A 20,848-nucleotide genomic window follows, 5' to 3' on the forward strand; every position below is an offset into this window, starting at 1 on the left:
TGAATGTACACAGCATGATAAATAAGTTCAGTGAGTTGGAAATGCAGGCAGTTATGTAGAAATATGATGGTACAGTGATAACAAAGACATGTCTCAAAGAAAAGGCAGGATATTAATATTATTAAACATTCCTGGGTGCAAGGCATTGTAGAAAGGATGATTGGCAGCATTGTTTGGGAAGAAATTTGTATTGCTGGAAAGAGGATGTGCCAGATAGATCAAGAACAGAATCTATTTGGCTATAAGTATGGAAAAAAAATATTGCAATGACATTGTTCAGTGTTGTCTATGAGCAACAATCAAGTGGGAAGATGCAACCACGGGATGGGTGTGGGTGCTGAGATAACTCAGACAGGATTGGGTGTGTTGCGAGGTCAAATCCAGGGGTGCGGAGGAGTATTGACATCTGGACAGGGAGGGGTTTGGGTTGGGTTGGGTTGGATTGGGTTGGGCCTGGGGGCCATAGTTGCTTCAGTTGGGGAGGGGTGTGGCTGGGTCCAATGGGATTGGGTCATATTGGGTTAGCAGTAACAGGTTTAAAGGAGGTGGTCAGGCCTGGCATGGGGGTGGGGATTTCTCCCATCTGGCTGTTTAGGTTTTGTGCAGAAGGGCTATGGGGGTCGGTGGCAGTGGTTTATTTTCATACTTATGCTGGAACTGGAGTAACAATTATGCCCTGATATTGTGTTTCTTGGGAAACAGTGTAGTTTAAGTGAGTCTGACCTTCCAAATCCTTCACATTTAAGACGCTTTTTTGGAGGCTTCCAGAAGCAGGAACGCTTTGTATCAGGATGTTGAATTTCCCAGGCAATTCCCTTGGAGTCAGCTGTGTCTAAATTTCCACATCAGCTCAACGTGCCACTTCAGTCTCTTTGCAATGATGATCTGACCATGGGAATATTTGGCCGACTAACGATTTTATTCTCCCTGGGACAACAATAAAGCTGATTGTTTTTCTCCACGCTGTTAAAAAAATTGGAAACGTAGCTTGCAAAGCCTTGCAGGGACGCAAATGAGAAGAGTCAGTGTACGATATTCTCCAGAACAGAAAGTTTACCTTGTGGCCTTGCTTTAAGTTAAATCTTAATTGCAAGACAGAGAAAGATATCCCTATAGGTAAAAGATAAGTAGACAGTCGATGTTCAGGAAACATGTTTAAAAAGTGTTCAGTGTTTTGAATTACTGTCTGGGTGGCATAGTATGGATGCAAAATCTGGAACTGTGCAAGAGACATTCGGATTGGAGCGAAATGCTTTTCTTCGTTACATGGGATGAGTAACTCTATTTTTGCAAACCGCCACCGACAAGAAAGTTCACAGGTAAAGTCATGCTGAAGGTGAAGTTGAGAGTGTGGCAAAAGGGAGAGCTGTCCAATTCCTTCGAATTTGGGGAGCGGGGGATGTCACTGGAGAGATATGTAAGTTGCTGATTTTTGTTCGGCGCTCCGAATGGTGTCTGATCACGGTTTGAAGGTGAATGAGTGCAGAACCGGCTTGTGCACAACTTGTCCTGCACTGTTCCAGGGGAAAGATGACGTGTACGTGAAAACGCGCAGGCGTCGCGGAGCTGCCTCTCTCTCTCTCTCTCTCTCTGTGTGTGTGTGTGTGTGTGTGAGAGAGAGAAAGCGGAGTTTGAGGAGCGAGCGGTCTAGTGGTGGCAGCTCCCAGCACGGGAGCCTAGACACACTCCTCCTCCTCTCTGTGTGTGTGTGTGTGTGTGTGTGTGTGTGAACGAGGCCAGATTGCTGCTTATTCTGGTCAGCCTCACTCTTCTGTGACACGAGTTGAATCCTCGTTAGCTCCAGGATTGTGCTTCCACGTTTTTTTTCCCTCCTGGGAAGTGTGTGTGTGTGTTTCCAGGTGGTGGGGGTGGTGTGCAAGAATGGATCCGGTGCTGTTTTTGGTTCGGGACTAGGATTGCACTGCTTGGAGGGGTTTTAATTGAGCGTGCGGACGGGGTAAGGAGGGACAGAGAGAGAGCCGGCCCCTGCAGTCTCCCTCAGCTCTGCCCCAATATCGATGGGAGTTCTCAAACTCCGGGCTTGTTTGACTGTTCCACCGGGACCATGTCTGCCAAGGAGAATGCAGCTTGTAGAAAATTCCAGGCGAATATCTTCAATCACAGCAAGTGTCAGAACTGTTTCAAATCCCGGGAATCGCATCTATCCTCCGATCAGGATTTGACCCAGGTGAGCTGAAAACAAACTCTTCCCGGTATTTTTGTAAGCGGACTAGCCACGTTTGCTTTTATTTTTTTTTGCTTCAGCTTATATGTTCTAACGCTGTGCGTTCAAACTATTTTGAACCAACACACGTACACAAATGTACAGGACTATTGTATGGAGACTGATTCTGAAGTGTATACATCGAATTGGATTCGTACAAACTTATTTCCGTCACAGTGGTCCTGATTGTGTTTTTTGACCCTGAGTGTCTGTCTAGCCTTTATTCGATATGGGAGATAATTTGACGTTTATATAAATAACTATTAGTCACAAACCAAGCGGCGCCCACCGTGTTTACATTTTGCTCGGCTGCAAGGCTGACTTATGCACAGGCCATTCTCTTTAATATTGAACAAATTCACATCCCTCGCAAACACTCAGGCAGTTAACCCTTGAAATTTCTCTCATTCGACTCTAGATGGTTACAGATTGGAATTGCAATCTTGGTGCCGTTATGTAATCGCTCTGTTCCCCCTCATTAGAGTCTAGCTGAGACTACCCCCTGGTACAATGATGTTTGCAAGACCAACAAGCCATTTCAGTCTCTTGCTTTCAAGATACAGGAATACAACAGCAGCTTGGGGACTATGCCGGATGCAAGACTGGAGTTTTCTTCTCCCTCCTACGAGGAAAGTTAAATGGATTGTCTCCAGAGACCGTGTAATTTGATGTCACCAGCCTCTGTAATGCAGTGTTTACATAATCGCTTTATTTATTGTGGGAATTGCTTCGTGTAATCCCAGACCTCAAAGTGCGATGGGTAATCTGTATAATTAGATCTCAGTCCTGTACTTATTTTGAACGATTTATATCATTGAAATTGCACAAGGTTAGGGTCACATTTAGTTTCTTGCCGAGTGAAGTAAATTGATTCTGTCTAGAGATTTAACCATAGGCGGTCTTCGAGTGTCGAGCAATAAATTAAAAATCTTGCACAACAGCAGGTGAAGATACGTTATGCCAAGTCTGTAGAAGCTAACTGAACTGTGATTATTCTTTGCAAAATAAAAGGCAACAGTAAGACATATTTTTTCAGAAGAAGATTTTCATCACTTGAAAGCAGAGACAGTTCAGATGAAACCTCTCTACCAGTTAGTTTAATCAGATTTTCTGTTTTTATTTAGCTTCAAAGCACATTTTAAAAAAAACTTGGCCAAAATTATTGTTTTGCTTTCACTGTTTGAGTAAGTTAAAGACTGCAGGAATAGAGGTTTGGCTATATCCCAACAATTCCAGTGATTACTTTTGTAATATATTTCATTTTGAATTGCTGCTGCCATTCCAGCAGTTTACTACAATTGAAATTCTAGAAAATAAGGAGACATGGTGGTGTAGTAGCAGTGTCATTTGACTGATAATCCAGAGGCCCAGACTAATTCTGTGGGAGAGATAATGGGAACTGCAGATGCTGGAGAATCCAAGATAACAAAATGTGGGGCTGGATGAACACAGCAGGCCAAGCAGCATCTTAGGAGCACAAAAGCTGACGTTTCTGGCCTTGACCCTTCATCAGAAAAAAAAGTGCTCTGTAGGAGCACTGGTTTTAATTCAATTCATTAACTTTGGAATTGAAAGCTAGTCTTAGTAATATTCAGCATGAAACCACCATTGAGTGTTACAAAAACCCGTCTAGTTCACCAATGCTCTTCTAAGAAAAAATCTATCATCCTAATCTGGCCTATGCCTACATGTGACTCCAGACCCATAGAAATGTGGAGACTCTTCTATTTGGTTCAAGGACGTTTAGGAAAATGCAACAAATACTGATCCTACCACCCACACTTGCATTTCATAAAATTTTTTTTTAAAAAGTCATGACTGAGATTAATGCTTCAGTTAAGCATGACGCTACAAATTGGCTGTGTTGCAACAACCCTGTTTATTCTGTGATTGAAGATCTAGCCTGGAGCTAAAGGACATGGCAACAGATTGTATATGTAATAACACCACACATAACATGGGGACCAGTTTGATCAGTCGGCTAGATGGGTTGTATCTGATTCAGCATAATATCAACAGTGTAGGTTTGATTCCTGTTCTGATTGAATTAGATTTAGTTCTTTCTTCCCCATCTTGTTGAGAGTGGAAGGGAATTGGAGGGTGCTGAGGGGAGGCAAAGGCCTAGTGGCATTATCTCAAGACTATTAGTCCAGATAACAAGGCGATGTTCTGGAGATCTGGGTTCAAATCCTGCTATGGCAGATGGTGAAATTTGAATTCAATAAAAAGCTGGAATTAAGAGTCTAATGATGATTGTGAAGCCATTGTTGGTTGTTGGGGGGGAAAAAAAACATCTTGGTTCCCTAGTGTCCTTTAAGGAAATTGCCTCTGGGCAGTTAGGGATGGGCAATAAATGCTGGTCTGGCCATCGATGCCCAGCGTCCCATGAGTGAATAAAAAATTGCCAAGTAAACAGCTCAGTTTGAAGCATTTGCAGACAATGTGCAAAGTTGCCAGGTGAGCAGAGTACACATGATGGTCCATAGTGTGTTTAAAACCCTTTTTATTTATAAACACATTCCTTGTGTCAACTCATTATGAATTCATATAAATGCAGCCACACAGATTTGCCTCTCCTAACTTCCTCGTATATGCTGCTGTAACCAACTATATAGCTTCTTCAGTCGTCAGCCTCTTTGCATGTTTTTCAAAAGTGAGAAGATATGAATTTAAAGTTGGAGTTGAATTATGCTTGCTTGCCATGATATTCAAGTTCCACCCTCATCTTGTAGTTTTGTAGACAATAATGCAATTAAACTGTTCACGTCGCCATTGTGAACCCCATAATGGTATTTTCGTTCTATAGTTTTTACTATTTTTCTGAAACCGTTGGTTCACACTGAGCTTGCATTCTAAAGGAACTGGTACTGTTCTGCAGTGGCTGTTTTTACTAGATTGGATGATGACGTCATGTGGAATTTGAGGCCATCTGCTGGGGGGAAGGAGATGGTAGTTGAGTGGACAGGTACAGGAGGTGGCTAGGGGCGTTGGGGTTTGCATGTAGTTGGTTGGAAATTTATGCTTTGGTTGTGTGCAATTTAGCAGTGATGTAAGTGAGAGGAAAATTTCAAGGATTGCATCAATAGTTTTCTCAATTCTCCCTGCTGTCTGTTAGGCCTCTTGGAGCCCTCTGCTTCACTAATGCCCTCTACATAGGGAGTTCTGCACTCTTTACTTGGACTGGCCTACCTGTGTCTCCAAACCCCCCATGTGGTGGTTGACTGCTATCTGATCTCTGAAATAGTTAAAACAAGCCACTCAATTCAAGCAAAATTAGGAATGGGCACCAAATACAGCCCTTGCCAGCAATACCCGCATCCTGTGAACGAATTCCGAAAGACTGATTTTACACCTTGACCTTCTAAACCAAGATTGTTTTCACTACTGTGCAGATCTACTCTTTTACTAACAGAGCCACCCACAATGCCCTGGAAAATACAGTTTTCAGCATTACCAGCACAGGAAGTATTTTCAGTGTGGTTATCCTTCCTATCCCTTGTAGAGTCAGTGGGACTCAGGGGCAAGGGTGAGATGGGTGGTGAAGGTCTTGAGGCTGGGTTGAGGAACAACCCGCAGGGCTGACCTTTGGGTTGTGGCAGGAGAGAGATAATGTGGAAGAGGGTCACTGGAGGAAAGTGCTCCCTCTTCTTGGCCAAGGTTGGAGCGGAGATACCTGCCACTTGAGTTGTTTGGACCCTTGTAATTCAACACTTGACAGTGCAGGAGCATAAATGTCTGCCTCATGTCTTTGCAATGACTGTTATAAACATACCCATTTACTTCTGTTGTGCTGTGAATTTTTATATAATGCTACACATGTGCTTGCATTCAAATAAAGGAACTTCAATTCTGTCTTTCTACCATTTTTCTCCGCAGTGACCTTGTTTTATGATGCATGTGTGTCCTGGTCACACTCTTTTTGATTTCTAGTCTTGCCATAGCTTTATAGCATGGTCTTAATTTTCCTCAAACAATTTTTCATATGGCTTTATCAAATGTTTTTTAGAAGTCCATATCAACAAAGCCATGCCAACTGCAGTCTTTAGCTCCTGCAATTTAGATTATCCAAATTCTGTCTCATTAGCCATTAAATATATTTTATAGCCTTGTTAAGGGACACAGATTTGATCCTCAGTGATTGTCATTGCATGGCAGTGGTTGTTTGCATTGAGGAAACCATATCATATAATCATAGAAGGTTTTTCCACAGAAAGAACCCACTTAGCCCATCTTGCCTGCACTAGCTGACATATGAAGCAGCCATTCAGATCTTCCTGTAGCCTACAGTTATGCTGCTCATGCTGAACAATACAACCAATTTTGGCGTCATTAACAAACTTTTTGATCATGACCCCACCATTTACACCTAAATAACACAAACCAGAGGATCTTGTTCTGAGCCCTGCAGAATCTCACTGGAAAGAGATTTCTAGTTGCAAACTAGCCAGCTAACCCCTTTTGTTTGCTGTGACTGAGCTAGTTTTGTAATTAGCTTGATAGTCTTCTGGATCCTGTTTGTTTGTTTAAAAAAAGACTACCTTTCAAATGGGATCTTGTCCAAAATCATAGTAACATTCATGTAGACCATATCAACTGCATTGCGTTCACCAATCCTCCTTGCTACTTTCTCAGAAGCTCAATTAAGGTAATTAGATCCAATCTTAGCTTTACATATCCATGCTGACTGTCCATAATTAATCTCCACTTTATGAAGTGACAGTTTATCCTGTCTCTCAGAATTACTGCAATAATTTGCTCACAACCAAAGTTACACTGACTGACCTGTAATTATTTGGTTTAAGCCTTCTCCTCTTTTTAAACAAAAGTACAATGTGAACAGTCCGCCAGTCCTTCAGCATCGCATTTGTGTTGAGTGAGTATTGGAAAATAATGGTCAGACTTGCTGCTATTTTTTCCCTCTGGCTCCTTATAATGGTCCAGACTACATTTCTTCTGACAGTGATGATATTTCCATTTTTAAAGATTCTAATTCCACTAATATACGTTTATGGCAGCAAATTGCCTGCACTGCTCTTTCTTAACTGTAATATCCGTATCATTCCCCTCTTTTATGAAGCAGATGTAATGTCTTTATAAAGAACCACAGCAACATCTTCTGCCTGTACACTTCATCTGCCAATTTCGACTGTCAGGGGACCGACTGATTACTTAGTTGTCATTGTATTCTTATTGTACTAAAAAACCATTTTTGGGTTCACCTTGATTTTCCTTGCCAATGTTTTTTCAAGCTGCCTCTTTGCTTTCCTGATTTTCTATGATTTTATCGGTCTATTTTCTACACTGTTGTTAGCTTTCTGTAGTATTGAATTGTCGCTGTCAGTCATCAATTTTCCTTTTCTACCCTAGTCTGCAAACTTGTGGACATCCAAAGAACTTTTAAATTTGGCCATACTACCCTTTGGTTTTGTGGAAGCATTGTTTTTTTGAACCTGTGCTTTGAGTGCTTCCCACTGCTGACACACTGATTTTGTCTTCAAGTAGTTGTTTTACATCTGCTTTTGCTAAATCACTTCACAACTTAACAAAATTGGGTTTTCCTCAATTTACAACTCTACTGCGTGCTTTATCTTTTTTTTCCAGAATAATGTTTAATATCAAAAATAACTCAATTATAATCACCACTGCCTTGCCTTCCATCTGAAAGCACCTCAATAATTTTGTTACCTCCGTTCTTTTCCCTCTCAAACTATCTAAATTAATAACAACATATTGGCCTATTTTTGAACTTTAGAGATATCCCAATAATCTAAAACCCTGCCTTCTGCACCACCTTTCCATTCACTTATCTCCTATCTTTGAGCTCATTTGTACACAACACAGAGTAATGTGGGGATGGCTACTTTTGAGGTTCCTCTCTTTAATTTTCTGCCTTGCTCCGCAAATTCTGATTGCAGGACCACATCTAGCATTCTACCTTTGTTGTTGGTCTAGTCTGTTACTTTTCTCCCTCTGAATGCTCTGCGGCTGCTCAGTGACATCCTTGACCCAGGCACCAGGTGTCATCTCACCATCCTGGAATTCTAAGTTGAATGAGTTGGGCGCTGCTCCTGAAAGAACCGAAGCGTTTCCAACCGGTCATCTGACATAATTGCTGTAATCCGGAACTGAACAAATAGCTTGAGAGACAAAAATGCTGAATTTGTTTATTGCATAGAACGTAGCTGTAAGAAACGCAAGAATCCAATAAACAAGACATTAAATGCAGTCTGGAATTAGCATTTTCCTTTTTAAAAACAAACATTCTAACACCGAGTGAAGGAAATGATCAACAAAAACACCCCACTCCAAGATATTCCACAACTTGGACATTGAAAGACCTATCTGCTGTTCTATTGAAATGCCAATTACTATGGCTCTTCCAATCTTCCTGTGCTATGAACTTGGCTTCAGCTGCACTACTAGTTTAACAAGCCTTATTGACAACCAATAAATTCATGAGTTGATTTACATTTACCTGACATCATTTTTCATAAATTACTTGTAGCAAATAAAAGAACAAAGCCCATGACGCTGTTATTGTTGGAGGTGTAAGTGTACTCTTGTGACTTGAAGATTCTGGGAACTGTTTGCCTCATTTAAGGAGAGGGCCCGCTGCCTTCAGATTTGGCTTGCTTGCCAGATCACAATCCTTGTGCTTTTTTCCTGCTTTAACTGAACAGGAAGCTAGTGGCTTGATCTTTCGCTGTCTCACAGCTGTCAATATCTCGGAATCGGAAATCTGAGCCTACCAATAAAACGAGCTATTGCCACCTAAATGAAAGTTTCTTGGCAACTAATTCATGTTGAACACAAATGAATAGGACCATTGCAACACACTATGTTGTGAATGTTTACAGGGATACTTTTAATAAATTACTAATTTTGCAAGCAATAGTGAATGCTATATCTGAATTCAAATCTGCACCCATGGCAAATGACCGTTCTGTTGATTTAGTCCACTACGTTTAACTTGATGTAATGTCTTATTACAGATTACGCAAAAATTTGTGCGTCCAAGTTGTGAAAAATCTTGGAGTGGGTTGTTTTTGTTGATCATTTTCTTCACTCGGCATTGAAATGTTTGTTTTTAACAAAAAGAAAAATGCTAATTCCAGAGTGCATTTAATGTCTTGTTTATTGGATTCTTGCATATCTTTCAGCTACGTTCTGTGCAATAAACAAATTGAGCATTTTTGTCTCAAGCTATTTGTTCAGTTCTGGATTACAGCAATTATGTCACATGACAGGTTGGAAACTCTGGTTCTTTCAGGAGCAGCGGCCCTCATTCAACTTAGAATGGTTCAGAACCTGAATATGTTTTCATTAAGGGTCTTGCATATCCAATTAATAATTTTCAATAAATACCTTGGCCCAAGTGATAGTTTGGCCTGTGTCCTCCCCTCTTATTTAAAAAAAAATTCTATCTAGCTATTGATTTAATGCATTTGTGAAAATTACAATCTTTGGCATCCCTTTACAGGACCTTGCCAGATTTCTTGAGCAATTTGTTCAACGATAAAAGAAGATCCATCTTGAGATAATGATTCCTGATTAGCTGCGTTATATCTGATGAAAATTTGAATTGTATCTTAGCTGAAGACAGGCCAGTAGTTTTCTCACTGTTGATTGAAAAGCAAAGTTTGTTACGGAGAGAGTTTGCATGTGGTCTTACCTGAGGCTTCTTGTGCCCAGCTCATCAGTCATTATGATCAGCAAATAGACTGTTAATTTAACTCGGCACTAATTTGTGCCATGTTTCTAAAAAAAAGTAAATAGTGTTTTCAAAGTCCATATTTGTGGGCGTGAGAGCTGCGGAAAAGTGGATTTGTTATAATGTTCCGAAGTGTAGCTAGGTCCGTTGCTTTAATGAACATAAGTTCCTAAAGGTGAAAAAGGTACAAATAGTGGTACTTGGTGAAAGTAAGCCAGGACATAATGGTAAGGATATTTTGTTAAACATTCTTATTTTGATGTTGTGAGAATGTATTATGCACAGTTAGAGGATACAAGATTTGCTTAACCTGTAAAACTCAGAAATTAAACAATCTGTTTGTAATCACAGGAAAATTTTTTTCATGCACACAAGAACATTAAAAAGTAGAAGCAGGGGTGGGCTATTTGGCCATTTAAAGTTGGCTCCACCATTCAGTAAGGTTCAAGATGATTATCTACTGTAACTCCATCTTCCTGTGTTATTCTTTTATCTCTCAATTCCCTTATTCATAGAATCAACTACTCAGAAGACTAAGAACTCACAGTTCTCTGTGGTAAAGAATTCCACAGGTTCACAGTCCTATCATTGAAGAAATGTATCTCAATCATTGTCCTAAGTGATCGTTATTCTGAAACCCAAACTAGTTCTAGACTGTGCAGCCAGGGGAAACACACATCCAGAGTATACCCTTTTAAGCCTTTTACATGTTACAAGAACAACAATTTTACTTACATCACACCTGTAATATGGTAAAACTGAGGTGCTTCACAGTAATACTATAAAACAAAATTAAATAAGTAACATTAATAAATATTAGGATAGATGTGGTCAGCACGGTGGCTCAGAGGTTAGCACTGCTGCCTTGCAGTGCCAGGAACCCAGGTTTGATTCCACCCCTGGGTGACTGTCTGTGGAGTTTGCACATCCTTCCCATGTATGCATGGGTTTCCTCCCACAGTCCAAAGATGTGCAGGCTAGATGGATTGGCTATGCTAAATTGCCCGTGTTGTTCAGGGATGTATAGATTAGGTGGGTTATAAGGGGATGGGCCTGCGTGAGATGCTCTGAGGGTCAGTGTGGACTTGTTGGGCCAAAAGGCCTGTTTCCATACAGTAGGGATTCTGTGATTATCAATGATGGTCAAAAAGGAGGAACAATTGCGAGACATAGGATGCAGGCAGCTGAAGTGTAGCCACTAGTAGTGGAGTAGCTGAAAACATACATGTGTAAGGCGCCAGAATGAGAGGAGCATAGATACTTTGGAGTGTTGTGGGATTATAGAACTCTACAAAGATACATAGACATGAGGCATTTAAGGGATTCAAGACTGGACAGACTGTGTATCTTTTTCTGTATTTTTATTATCCACTTGTGAGAAAAGAACTGTTTTAAAATGCAAGGATTACTGAAGGACTGTGCCCATTTTTGAAAGCAAATCACTGACACTAATTGTAGGGACTGTTTACACAGCTGCTGGTTCAAGTATTAGCAGGAGCTGGAGCTAAGGAGGTGAACACATGGCAATTCAGCAGCAACAAGTTGCTGAATAACTGGTAGCTAGTCCATGGGCCATTGATCCATCAATGTCACATGTTTTCTATCTGTTTACCAACTATGTGATTGGTTCTAAGGTAGTTGAATAGCTTGGGGCTGTGAACAAGATAACGAAAAGCTATCAGGCCACCAGTAGCTCAGGAGCTCTCTCTGTTCTCTTCAGTAAAAACAACTTGAAGCCTGAAAAAGAGTTTGTCTTCCCTTAAGCAACTGTTGAGAGCTGTGGGTTACATACTGGTTACAACTATTTTCAATACAGTATTTCATCACGCTAGTACTGAACTCAGGCAAACAATATCAGGACATCAGGAATCCCAAATCATTTCAACCTTGCAGGATAAGGAGGTGATAATAAAGGAGCTGACTGTGATAATGGTAATCTTAATGACATTAACAATTACAAAGACAATGTAATTAAAAGTAAACTAGTAGAAAACTAGAAACATGAGGAGCGATATAATATGAGATTCATGTGAATGTAACTTATCACATGATTGACATTAGTAAGAGAGATGTTAAATGAGTACCCTGCACCTGTTCCTGAACAACGATGAAGACGTTTCCCAAGTCAGGGTGAAATAGGAGGTAGTTGAGATATTGAATGAATTAAGAATTGATGAAGAGTTGGCCTTGGAGCCTGTGATACTTAGCTGTAAATGCCACACTTTTGACAAATGTAATTTTTTGTCTTTTGAGATACCTGGTCACCACACTGTTGTGTTCTTGCTGTACACCCCATGATAACTAGACATTCCCCCCGTCATAGAGTTTTGTCAGATTTCTCTTCACATTCTATGTTCATACACCAGTAACTCTTCTATTATCGTCAAAAGTTGTTTCTTCGCATGGTAACTTTTCAACATTGGCTCTGCTAGAATATATTTTAACTATCTCTGCAAACAGAGTCATCTGAACTTTGAGCAACCCTTATCAGATTTCCTCGTTGCACAAATTTGTGTTTTTATTTCCGTCAGTTGCCAGTGAAGTGTTGTTTATTGTGTTTGAATAAAATTACATTACTTCTACAAGAGTACGATCTTCTTCTTTTTCTGCTTGATCCGTTTCAGCCCTTAAATTACTTGTTTGCCCGGAATACAGACTATTCAATAGTTGTATCTCATCAGTCTGAGCCTAAAGAGGTATTTCAGATTTCTTTCAATTCCAGCAATGTTGACCAAAAGTTTGTGGCCTATTGTGACCTGAAATTTCAGTCACCTGATGTACTCTGTGACACTTTCACATGGCAATGTAACTGCAAGCACAGCTTTCCCTGTGGCTCATTAACTCTGTTCAGTTTCTGCCAGAGTCCTTTGATATTATGTTGCTGTTCCATCAGTATGCACTGAATAAGGATTGATAGTCCTGTGGACAATTTGTCTGCAGCTATGATTACGAACAAGCCCAGGTTGAAATGTTCTTTAACATCAGTAGAAAGTAACTTCTCTTTGAGAGCGTAAGAAAAAGAAGCAGGTATAGACCATTCAGCCCCTTACATCTGCCTCATAAATTAAACAAGATCAAGGCTGACCTGTCCCAGGCTCCACCCCTGTTTAGTATCTGCTCATCTTAGCTCACTGCTCCTCAGTATTTCGGTGGTCTATCTATCTCTTTAAGTTATTACGTTGATCTAGCTTGCTCAGCTCTCTGGTGTGGAGAATTCCAGATATTCACTATCCTCCAGGAGAAGAATATCTTGCACTCCCTTGTTCTGTAATTATGTCCCTGAGTTGGATTACTTGACCCCAGTCATGGAAGCATCTTCTCAAAATTTACTCTGTCAAGTGCCTCAGAATCTTATACGTTTCAAAAAGATTGCCCAAACTGTCATGAATAAAGGCCTAACGTTTTTGATAAGTCAATGCCTTCATCCCAGGAATCAGCTGAATGAGTCTCTTTCAAACTACCTGGAGTGCCAGTACATCCTCTCTTACTGTAATGGGGACCACTGTATACAAAACTGCAGGTGCAGTCTCATCAACACCCTGTACTACTGAAACAAGACTTCCTCGTTTTTAAATTCTAACCCTTGTGGATTTGGAAGGAACTGTCTCAGGAGCCTTTTGGAATTTCTGCAGTTCATCTACTAGATAGCACACATTGCTACTACTGAATTTGGGTGTTGGAGGGACCAAATGTTTGTGAATGTGCCATTCAAATGAACTGCATTGCCCTTGATGGTGTCAAGTTTCTGTAGTGTTGCTGAAGCTGCACTCATCCTGGCAAGTGGGGTGTATTCCATTACACTCCTGACTGTGCCTCGTAGATGGTGGACTGGCTTTAGGAATTTAGAAGGTAAATTACTTGCTGTTGGATTCCTAACCTCTATCTGTAGCTGCAGTATTTATATGGCTAGTTTCTAGTGAGTTTCTGTTGAGTTCCCAATCTTGGTCATCTTGTAACCATGTCTCTGTGATAGCTGTCAAGTCAAATCATATTTATTCATTTTTATTTTTGGCATCAACTCCTCCACCTTGTGACAAACACTGCATGAATTCAGAGAAAGAGCCTTTCAGAAGCTGCAGTCCCTTCCTGTCTCCAATACCATTGCTATTTTCTTTCTAAAGCCTGTCTTATGAGTTGGGTGAGTCTGGTTCAGTTAGGGATAAACATTCTCATTGATTTGCTTTGTCTGATAAGCAATGCATATTATTTACACACTTTGCTGGAAATTCATTGGCTGTAGTCTTTTTCAGATCCAGCATGATTCTCTGTGTCTTCAAAATGTGATCATCATTTTTGAGAATAGTCATTTCTCATTTAGTACAAGGACTGCATTCTGTAGTACTTTAAACATATCCAGAATTCTAGCATTGACTTTTGATAAATCTTGGGTGAAGAGGATGTTCATGTCTCAAATGTTGGAGAGTTTAAGCAGTCCTGCTCAAATGGTTCGTTAAATGTAGGTAGCAATTTTGACACTTAGTCTAAAGCTATCTGCTAGAACCTACAGTTGGCATTCAGGTTTGTGAAAAACACACTTGTGGCCAATTTTGTCAAACAGTTGTTGACAGACAAAATATTATGGATTTTCCTCCGAATTCTTTTCTTTAATTGAGTGAGATCAGTGCACATTCTTGCTTAACCAGCAGTTTTGGGAGCAGTTACTTTTCCCTGAACAGCATTGTGTTTGTTCACTTGCTGCCATTCTAACCCCACTTTCGTTCATGCTGTCCGATATGTTTTAAAGGGTAGCGAGCGTACAAGCAGATGGGTTTAGCATCTTTTTGCAGTATGATGCAGTAATCTTGATTCAACTTGTCTAAATCTTTGAATCGCTTTGGACATTGCTGCTGAAATTCTCCACGAATTAATTGTGGAATAATGTGTTCAGCTTTTCCAAGAGACCTAGACAAATACACGCACTTCTGATCAACAGTAATGTATACTGATTAGACAGTATATAAACAATTACATCATCTGCGACTAAGTTTCATGATAGTTTTGCTGAAATGCCTGAGTATCAGTGCCTCCTGGATCTTGGCTTTTCTTACCTAGTCTGGCTGTCAGACTTCAGTCCTGAAAACTGCCTAGCTGTATTAAAACAGCTGCTGTGATGTTGAATTTAGTGCTTCTTAACATCAACCTGATGCTTCAGTATCTGATCTAACTCCTTTCATGTCCCCAAGGAAAGTTGTTTTGAACATTTTTTTCAGTATCACTGTAACCACTTGAACTTTTTCTTTGTAACATGACTTCCATTTTCATTTTGCAGGATCTTTTCTTTGATATTGAGGTGATGAAGGTCCAGTTAACTTATGATATTATGGCCCAATGGCCTAGTGGTGTTATTGCTGGACTGTTAATCCAGAGACCAAGGGACCTGGGTTTGAAACTGCAAATGTAATTTGAATTAAATAAAACTATGGCATTAGGAGTCTAATGATGACCATGAATCCTTTATTGATTGTCAGAAGGACCTTTCTGGTTCACTCATACCCTTAAGGGAAGGAACCTGCCATCATTACCTCATCTGGCCTACATGTGACTCCAGACCCACAGCAATGTGGTTGACTCTTATATGCTGGCCTAGCTAGTGACAGTCTTGTCCTATGAATGAATGAAACAAAGTAAAAATAAACTGGCCACGTTTTATGGCAATCAACTCCTCTTGCTTGATATTGAATATACTTGTGATTGTGCTTGAGCTTTGTCATGTGCACCCTAACATTGCCAATGATGTTGATTCCTGCTGTTTTGACATTTTACTTGGAGAGAGATAGTGGTGATGCTATGACTGTCAGAAGAATCCCTGCTGTTTACTTTCAGCAATAATTGATATTGGGCCCTGATTTCTGCCTGTACAACAAATTGGATTTCCTGTTCCAACAGTGATTCCCCTTTGGAATGAAGGAAGTCTGTTATCTTCTGGTCCCTTACAGTGACTACTGTATGGTCTGTAACAAATTCATCCTTCAAAATTTCGTATCAGTGCCATTCTGCTAGATGATACATCCGTTTTGGCTCCTATTAATTCTCCCAAATGCTGAGACTGCTGGTTCCATTTTTCTCATTCTCCCACTCAATTTCCTTTTGGGGCCAAAGTATGGATTGAATGTTTTAATCTCTATTATACTTGTAATGCTTTCTTCCATGCTTTGTTTAACCGGAACATCAGCTGTTGGGCCTGCAACATATAATAACTTGATGACTTGATGTGACTGCACCTTCAAGTATAGGTCTACATTTGTTGTGTAATATCAATATTTCTGGTTCCAACGTTCCCATTTCTGGTCTCCTGGGCCTTCAACATTATCATTATAGTTGAGTAATGGCAAGGTCTCTACCAAAATGGTCATCCCTTTGAACTATTACATCTAATTGACCTGAGTGAATACTTGGGATTTTCTTTTTTTTTCTTTTGAATGTTTGCTGATTCTGTGTTTTACTCTCCAGAGGATTGTCAGTTTGTGGCCAAGGTTTGAAGCCTTCTGAGGTCTTGACCTTCCTTTGGAGTCTTCCTTTTTTTTTACTCAGTTCTTTGTCTGAGTTCCTCTGAAATCCAACCCTGTACTGCCATCGGAGTCTTCCTCCTTTCAGCTGTGTCCTTTTAGACTCTGTTTTAACTTCAGATCCTGGCTCTTGAGGTTTTTTCCCTGAGCTGTTGGTTGGCTTTATCTCATTCTCTAAGCTTAATACTGTTCCCAGTATGTTGAGATACTGCATTGGAATATATCTCTGAGCTGTGGATGTCTGTAATATGCTGCCCCCTGAGGCTGCTTGCTCCTTATCTCTCAATTAGAGTCTTCAATTCCTTTTTACGTTGTAATGCTCCTTTATTAACATCTGTATACATGTTTTAAAATACTGCTCGCTCGTGTAGTGTCTAAGATCTCTCTTGTTCTGGAATGCTATATTTGGTTTCGATAATCTTATTTAAGGAATGATACAGCTCCATTGCAGATAGTTCAGAGGAGGTTTATTAGATTGACGCAGTACATTGTTCTGCTACACTTCTGTCTGTCAGTCTTCAATTCCAGTTTACTTCGGCCAGATCTATTTTACCATTTTGAACTAGATCCTTCCCCTGTTGAATATTTTTACATTAGATTTACTCATTTTATTCCCCAGAATCTGACCTGGCAATACTTTGTTTTATTCATTAGTCTAGAAGCTTGCTGACCTAGAAAGTTTTCCTGAATACATCTCATTAAACTGCCCCCACTTTTTGTTCTTCACACTATTACTTTCCCAATTTATCTTAGGATAAGGAAAGTCCCCATTATAACTAATCTGTAATTGGATCAACTCTGTAATTTATTTGCAAATTTGTTACTCTATATCCTCCTCACTGTTTGACCTCTAGAATATAATTCTTTGACTAGTAATACCTCTATTATTTCCTTGTTCTTAACAACTAAATGCCCTCTCTGTCCCCAAAAAGTGTCCTCTGCTTCCAGAACTGTGAAGTTCTCTTTTGGACTGCCAACACTCCACCTTTTCTATTTTCCCTGAACACTCTGATCCCATATTTGCCCCCTGTCTTTTCCATTTGTTAGCTAAGTCTCCATCATCACCACAATGTGTTTGCACACGACTAGTTGAGCTTGCAGTCCACCAACCTTACTTACCCATATGCACTTCTTTCATTGATCTGGTGATGCTATCAAAATACTGTCCTGTTTCCTACACTAGTGTTAGCACCCTCCCACAACTGTTTGAGCTCCTTGTTTTTTTTCCCCCTGATTCTCTCCTATTTCCCATGCTCTTGCCAAGTTAGTGTAAACCTTCTGCAATAACAGAAGCAAATCGACCTTCGCTGTTAGTCCTGGCTTGGTTTAGATGCAGCCCAACCTGAACAGAGCGTATACCTTCCCTGAATTGGTCCCAGTGTGTCACAAAAAACTGAAGTCCTTCCTATTGCACCCCCCTCTTTAGACTCATTAACCTGCTCTGCCTATCCATTTCAGTATATACTACCACATAGCTTAAAATCTTCAGGTTACAATCTTTGGAGATTATACTTGTCCGTTTCTTTCATAGTTCCCAAATATGTGCTTTCAGGGCCTCATCCTGCTCTCTCCCAATTCTATTGGTACCAGTTAAAACCATGACTTTTGGGCAGTACATGTTGCTTTCATCCAAGTCATCTGCAGCCATTCAGGAATACTCTGGCAAAAAGACAGCATACCATCTTAGATTCATGTCTGTGTTTCCTGAAGTACACGTCTATTTTGCTAACCTCTGTCTCCGATCACTACTACTTTCATTGTCTTCCTCCTATTCCCTATACTCGTGGTGCCTTGTATTTGGTGTAGCTGCACTTCCCTGAGGAATTATCACTCTCACCAGCACAAACAGCTTGTTGTGGGGTGAGATAAATTGGGATGAATTCCTGAAGTGCCTGATGGCTTCCCATTCCCTTTCTCTGTTTCAGTTTAAGAACTGAGGGATGACATTATCTGTTAAAATGTTATCCACAGAACTTCCATCCTGATGGTGGTCCATAGTGATGCTTGCTGCTGTTCAAGCTCCAAAACCCAGAGCTCAAGCTGCTGCAGCTAACAGCACTCACTGTACATGTGATCATTACTGAGGACTTAGTCCCAGGACTAAGCTGCTGTGTTGTATCTATCATAAACTATTAAGCTTATGACAGGATTCTCCAGTCAGCTGTTTCCATTGTGATCAGAGATCATGGGAACTGCAGATGCTGGAGAATCCGAGATAACAAAGTGTGGAGCTGGATGTACACAGCAGGCCAAGCAGCATCTTAGGATCGCAAAAGCTAACGTTTCGGGAAGGGTCTAGGCCCGAAACGTTAGCTTTTGTGCTCCTAAGATGTTGCTTGGCCTGCTGTGTTCATCCAGCTCCACGCTTTGTTATCTTAGCTGTTACCATTGTAGTTGTTTATTTTACAGAAAAGTTAACTGAAATGTTTTTACCTAACTCATCTTTTCTAAATATGTCATACTTTAACTTACAGAAAAAAACAAAACTCTTTCGTGTTATTATCCCTTGTTATCTAATTTTAACATTGTCCACTAGACCTCATTAATGAATTGAACACTGTTTGGAATTATATGGAAAATTATAAGATTGATTTTAGTTTTAAAATTTTATACTAAATTGTCTATCCAATCTCAGTTTGCAGTTGATTAAATTTAGATTATCTTGGAAGTTCATACCATGCAGTACCCTGGCTTGTGTAATATTTTCACAGTTTTGTCATCTTGCAGTGTGGTTCAGATTTGCTGATCAAAGCCAGGCTTCCTTTATGCTGTCCTATTCTGACCCTGCCTTGTCTTACGTAATTCTCCCTTGGGTTAGGGGACTGAAACTGTTAATTGTCAGGGTTACGTTGCCTGTAAAAAATGTATCCTGCAGACTTATCCAAAGAAGTTAGCTTTGGTGGAAGGCGAGGTTAAGTCCATGATGGACGGCGATGTAATTGAACCTAGTCAAAGTAACTGAAGTTTACCTATTGTGATGTTGCTGAAACCAGGTGGCGCACAAAGATTTTTTATTCATTATGACAAAGTCAGTGTGGTAACATGAGTGGTTTGTTTCTTGTATCATGACGACCGGATCTCAATGAAAGAATTGGAATGTATGATTTGTCATCATAATTCCATTGCTAAAAAAGATAATAGCAAGTTCTGTCTGAAAGAAACACAGAAAATCAGCTTTTGTAACACAGGATGGACTTTATCAATGTAAAGCCATACCATTTGGAATGAAACATGTACGAGTAACTTTCCAACATTTAATCAACAAAATGATTGAAGGATTGTGTAACGTGTTGTTTGTATTGAAGAATTGGTAGCATTCAGCTAAACTTGAGAATAACATTTATACTACTTGAATGAACTGTTGATCATCTATAAAGGACCAACTTGTTCATAAATCTAACTAGAAGTGAACTTTCCAAAGTAAAAATGATTTGTTTGGGCCACATGTTGAGCCAAGGTCAAGTGACAGCTAGAGAAACAAAAATAAAGACCGTTGTAGATTTTCCCTTGCCGAAGACACAGATATGTTGGCATTTTATTTGGACTGTATCTGTTCCAAACTGTAATTGCTTCTTTGATAAAATAGTTGAAAAAAGGTAAGAAGTGTGAATGGACAAAGCTTTACATAAATTTGCAATTGTAGTCTTGTTTCATTATGTTTCAGTGACTAACCTTAAGTATCTAAACAAAATATGAAGCATATGATCTATCAAGCCAGTTTTCATACTGGGATCTAACTTGTTCAGTTGGGATCAGCTGTGATCTTAGCAATGTTATGAAGAGACTGTTACTGATATAAGACTTGATTGAAGTCAGGAGAAAAATAGCTTTATGTTTCACTTCAAGAATAAATTTATTCCAAGTAAAAATGATGTTTTGGATTGTTCCTTTACCACCTGGTTATCAGGAGTATAGCTAAATTGTACATATAACTCCATGTGTGGGCTCACTAAGCCTTCTACCATTGCAGTAAGACTTTTCTGTAGTCTCCAATTCTAATCCTTGTTACAAAAGCTGACATACCGTTTACAATCCCAGTCCATTTTGTACTGCATATAAATTTTCCATGATTTGCATACAAGAACACCCAGGTATTTCTGAATACCGTTATTTCCCAGTCTCTCTGCATTTCAAAATAGCATCTGCTTTTCTATGTTTCCTACTACTATATAACTTGCCGTTTACTTGTGCTTTATTTGATCTGTGATGGCCTCTCTTATTTGCTTTATCTATCTGTATCCATTTGTGATTTGTTGTATGTCCTAACAACAGATACTCTCATCCTACTGTGTGTTGTGAGAAAACTGGGATACATAGCACTTTGTTCCTTCATCCTAAGTCATTGATGCAGATTGTACATCACCAACTCAAACAGTCTTCCGTGCTGGGCCCAATGCTTATTGTCTA

At 39.9% G+C, this 20,848-nt stretch overlaps 1 protein-coding gene across 7 annotated transcripts in view; it reads left to right on the top strand.

Annotated features, from left to right (window-relative positions):
* Positions 1–1,000: 1,000 nt before the first annotated feature.
* The window catches only part of LOC125462154 (myosin phosphatase Rho-interacting protein-like), a 184,718-nt gene continuing 164,870 nt past the window's right edge, over positions 1,001–20,848 (top strand). For 6 of the 7 annotated variants that reach the window (XM_059653972.1, XM_059653976.1, XM_059653973.1 and 3 more), the window contains exon 1: positions 1,846–2,188. In XM_059653972.1, the coding sequence (XP_059509955.1) occupies positions 2,066–2,188 (123 nt within the window). In that variant the 5' untranslated portion in view covers positions 1,846–2,065. Of the gene's footprint in view, positions 1,320–1,845; positions 2,189–20,848 lie in introns of those variants that run through there. The other variant, XM_059653974.1, reaches the window with a different exon arrangement.

This window comes from Stegostoma tigrinum, chromosome 23 (genome assembly GCF_030684315.1).
Source record: "Stegostoma tigrinum isolate sSteTig4 chromosome 23, sSteTig4.hap1, whole genome shotgun sequence".
Lineage (NCBI taxonomy): Eukaryota > Metazoa > Chordata > Chondrichthyes > Orectolobiformes > Stegostomatidae > Stegostoma > Stegostoma tigrinum.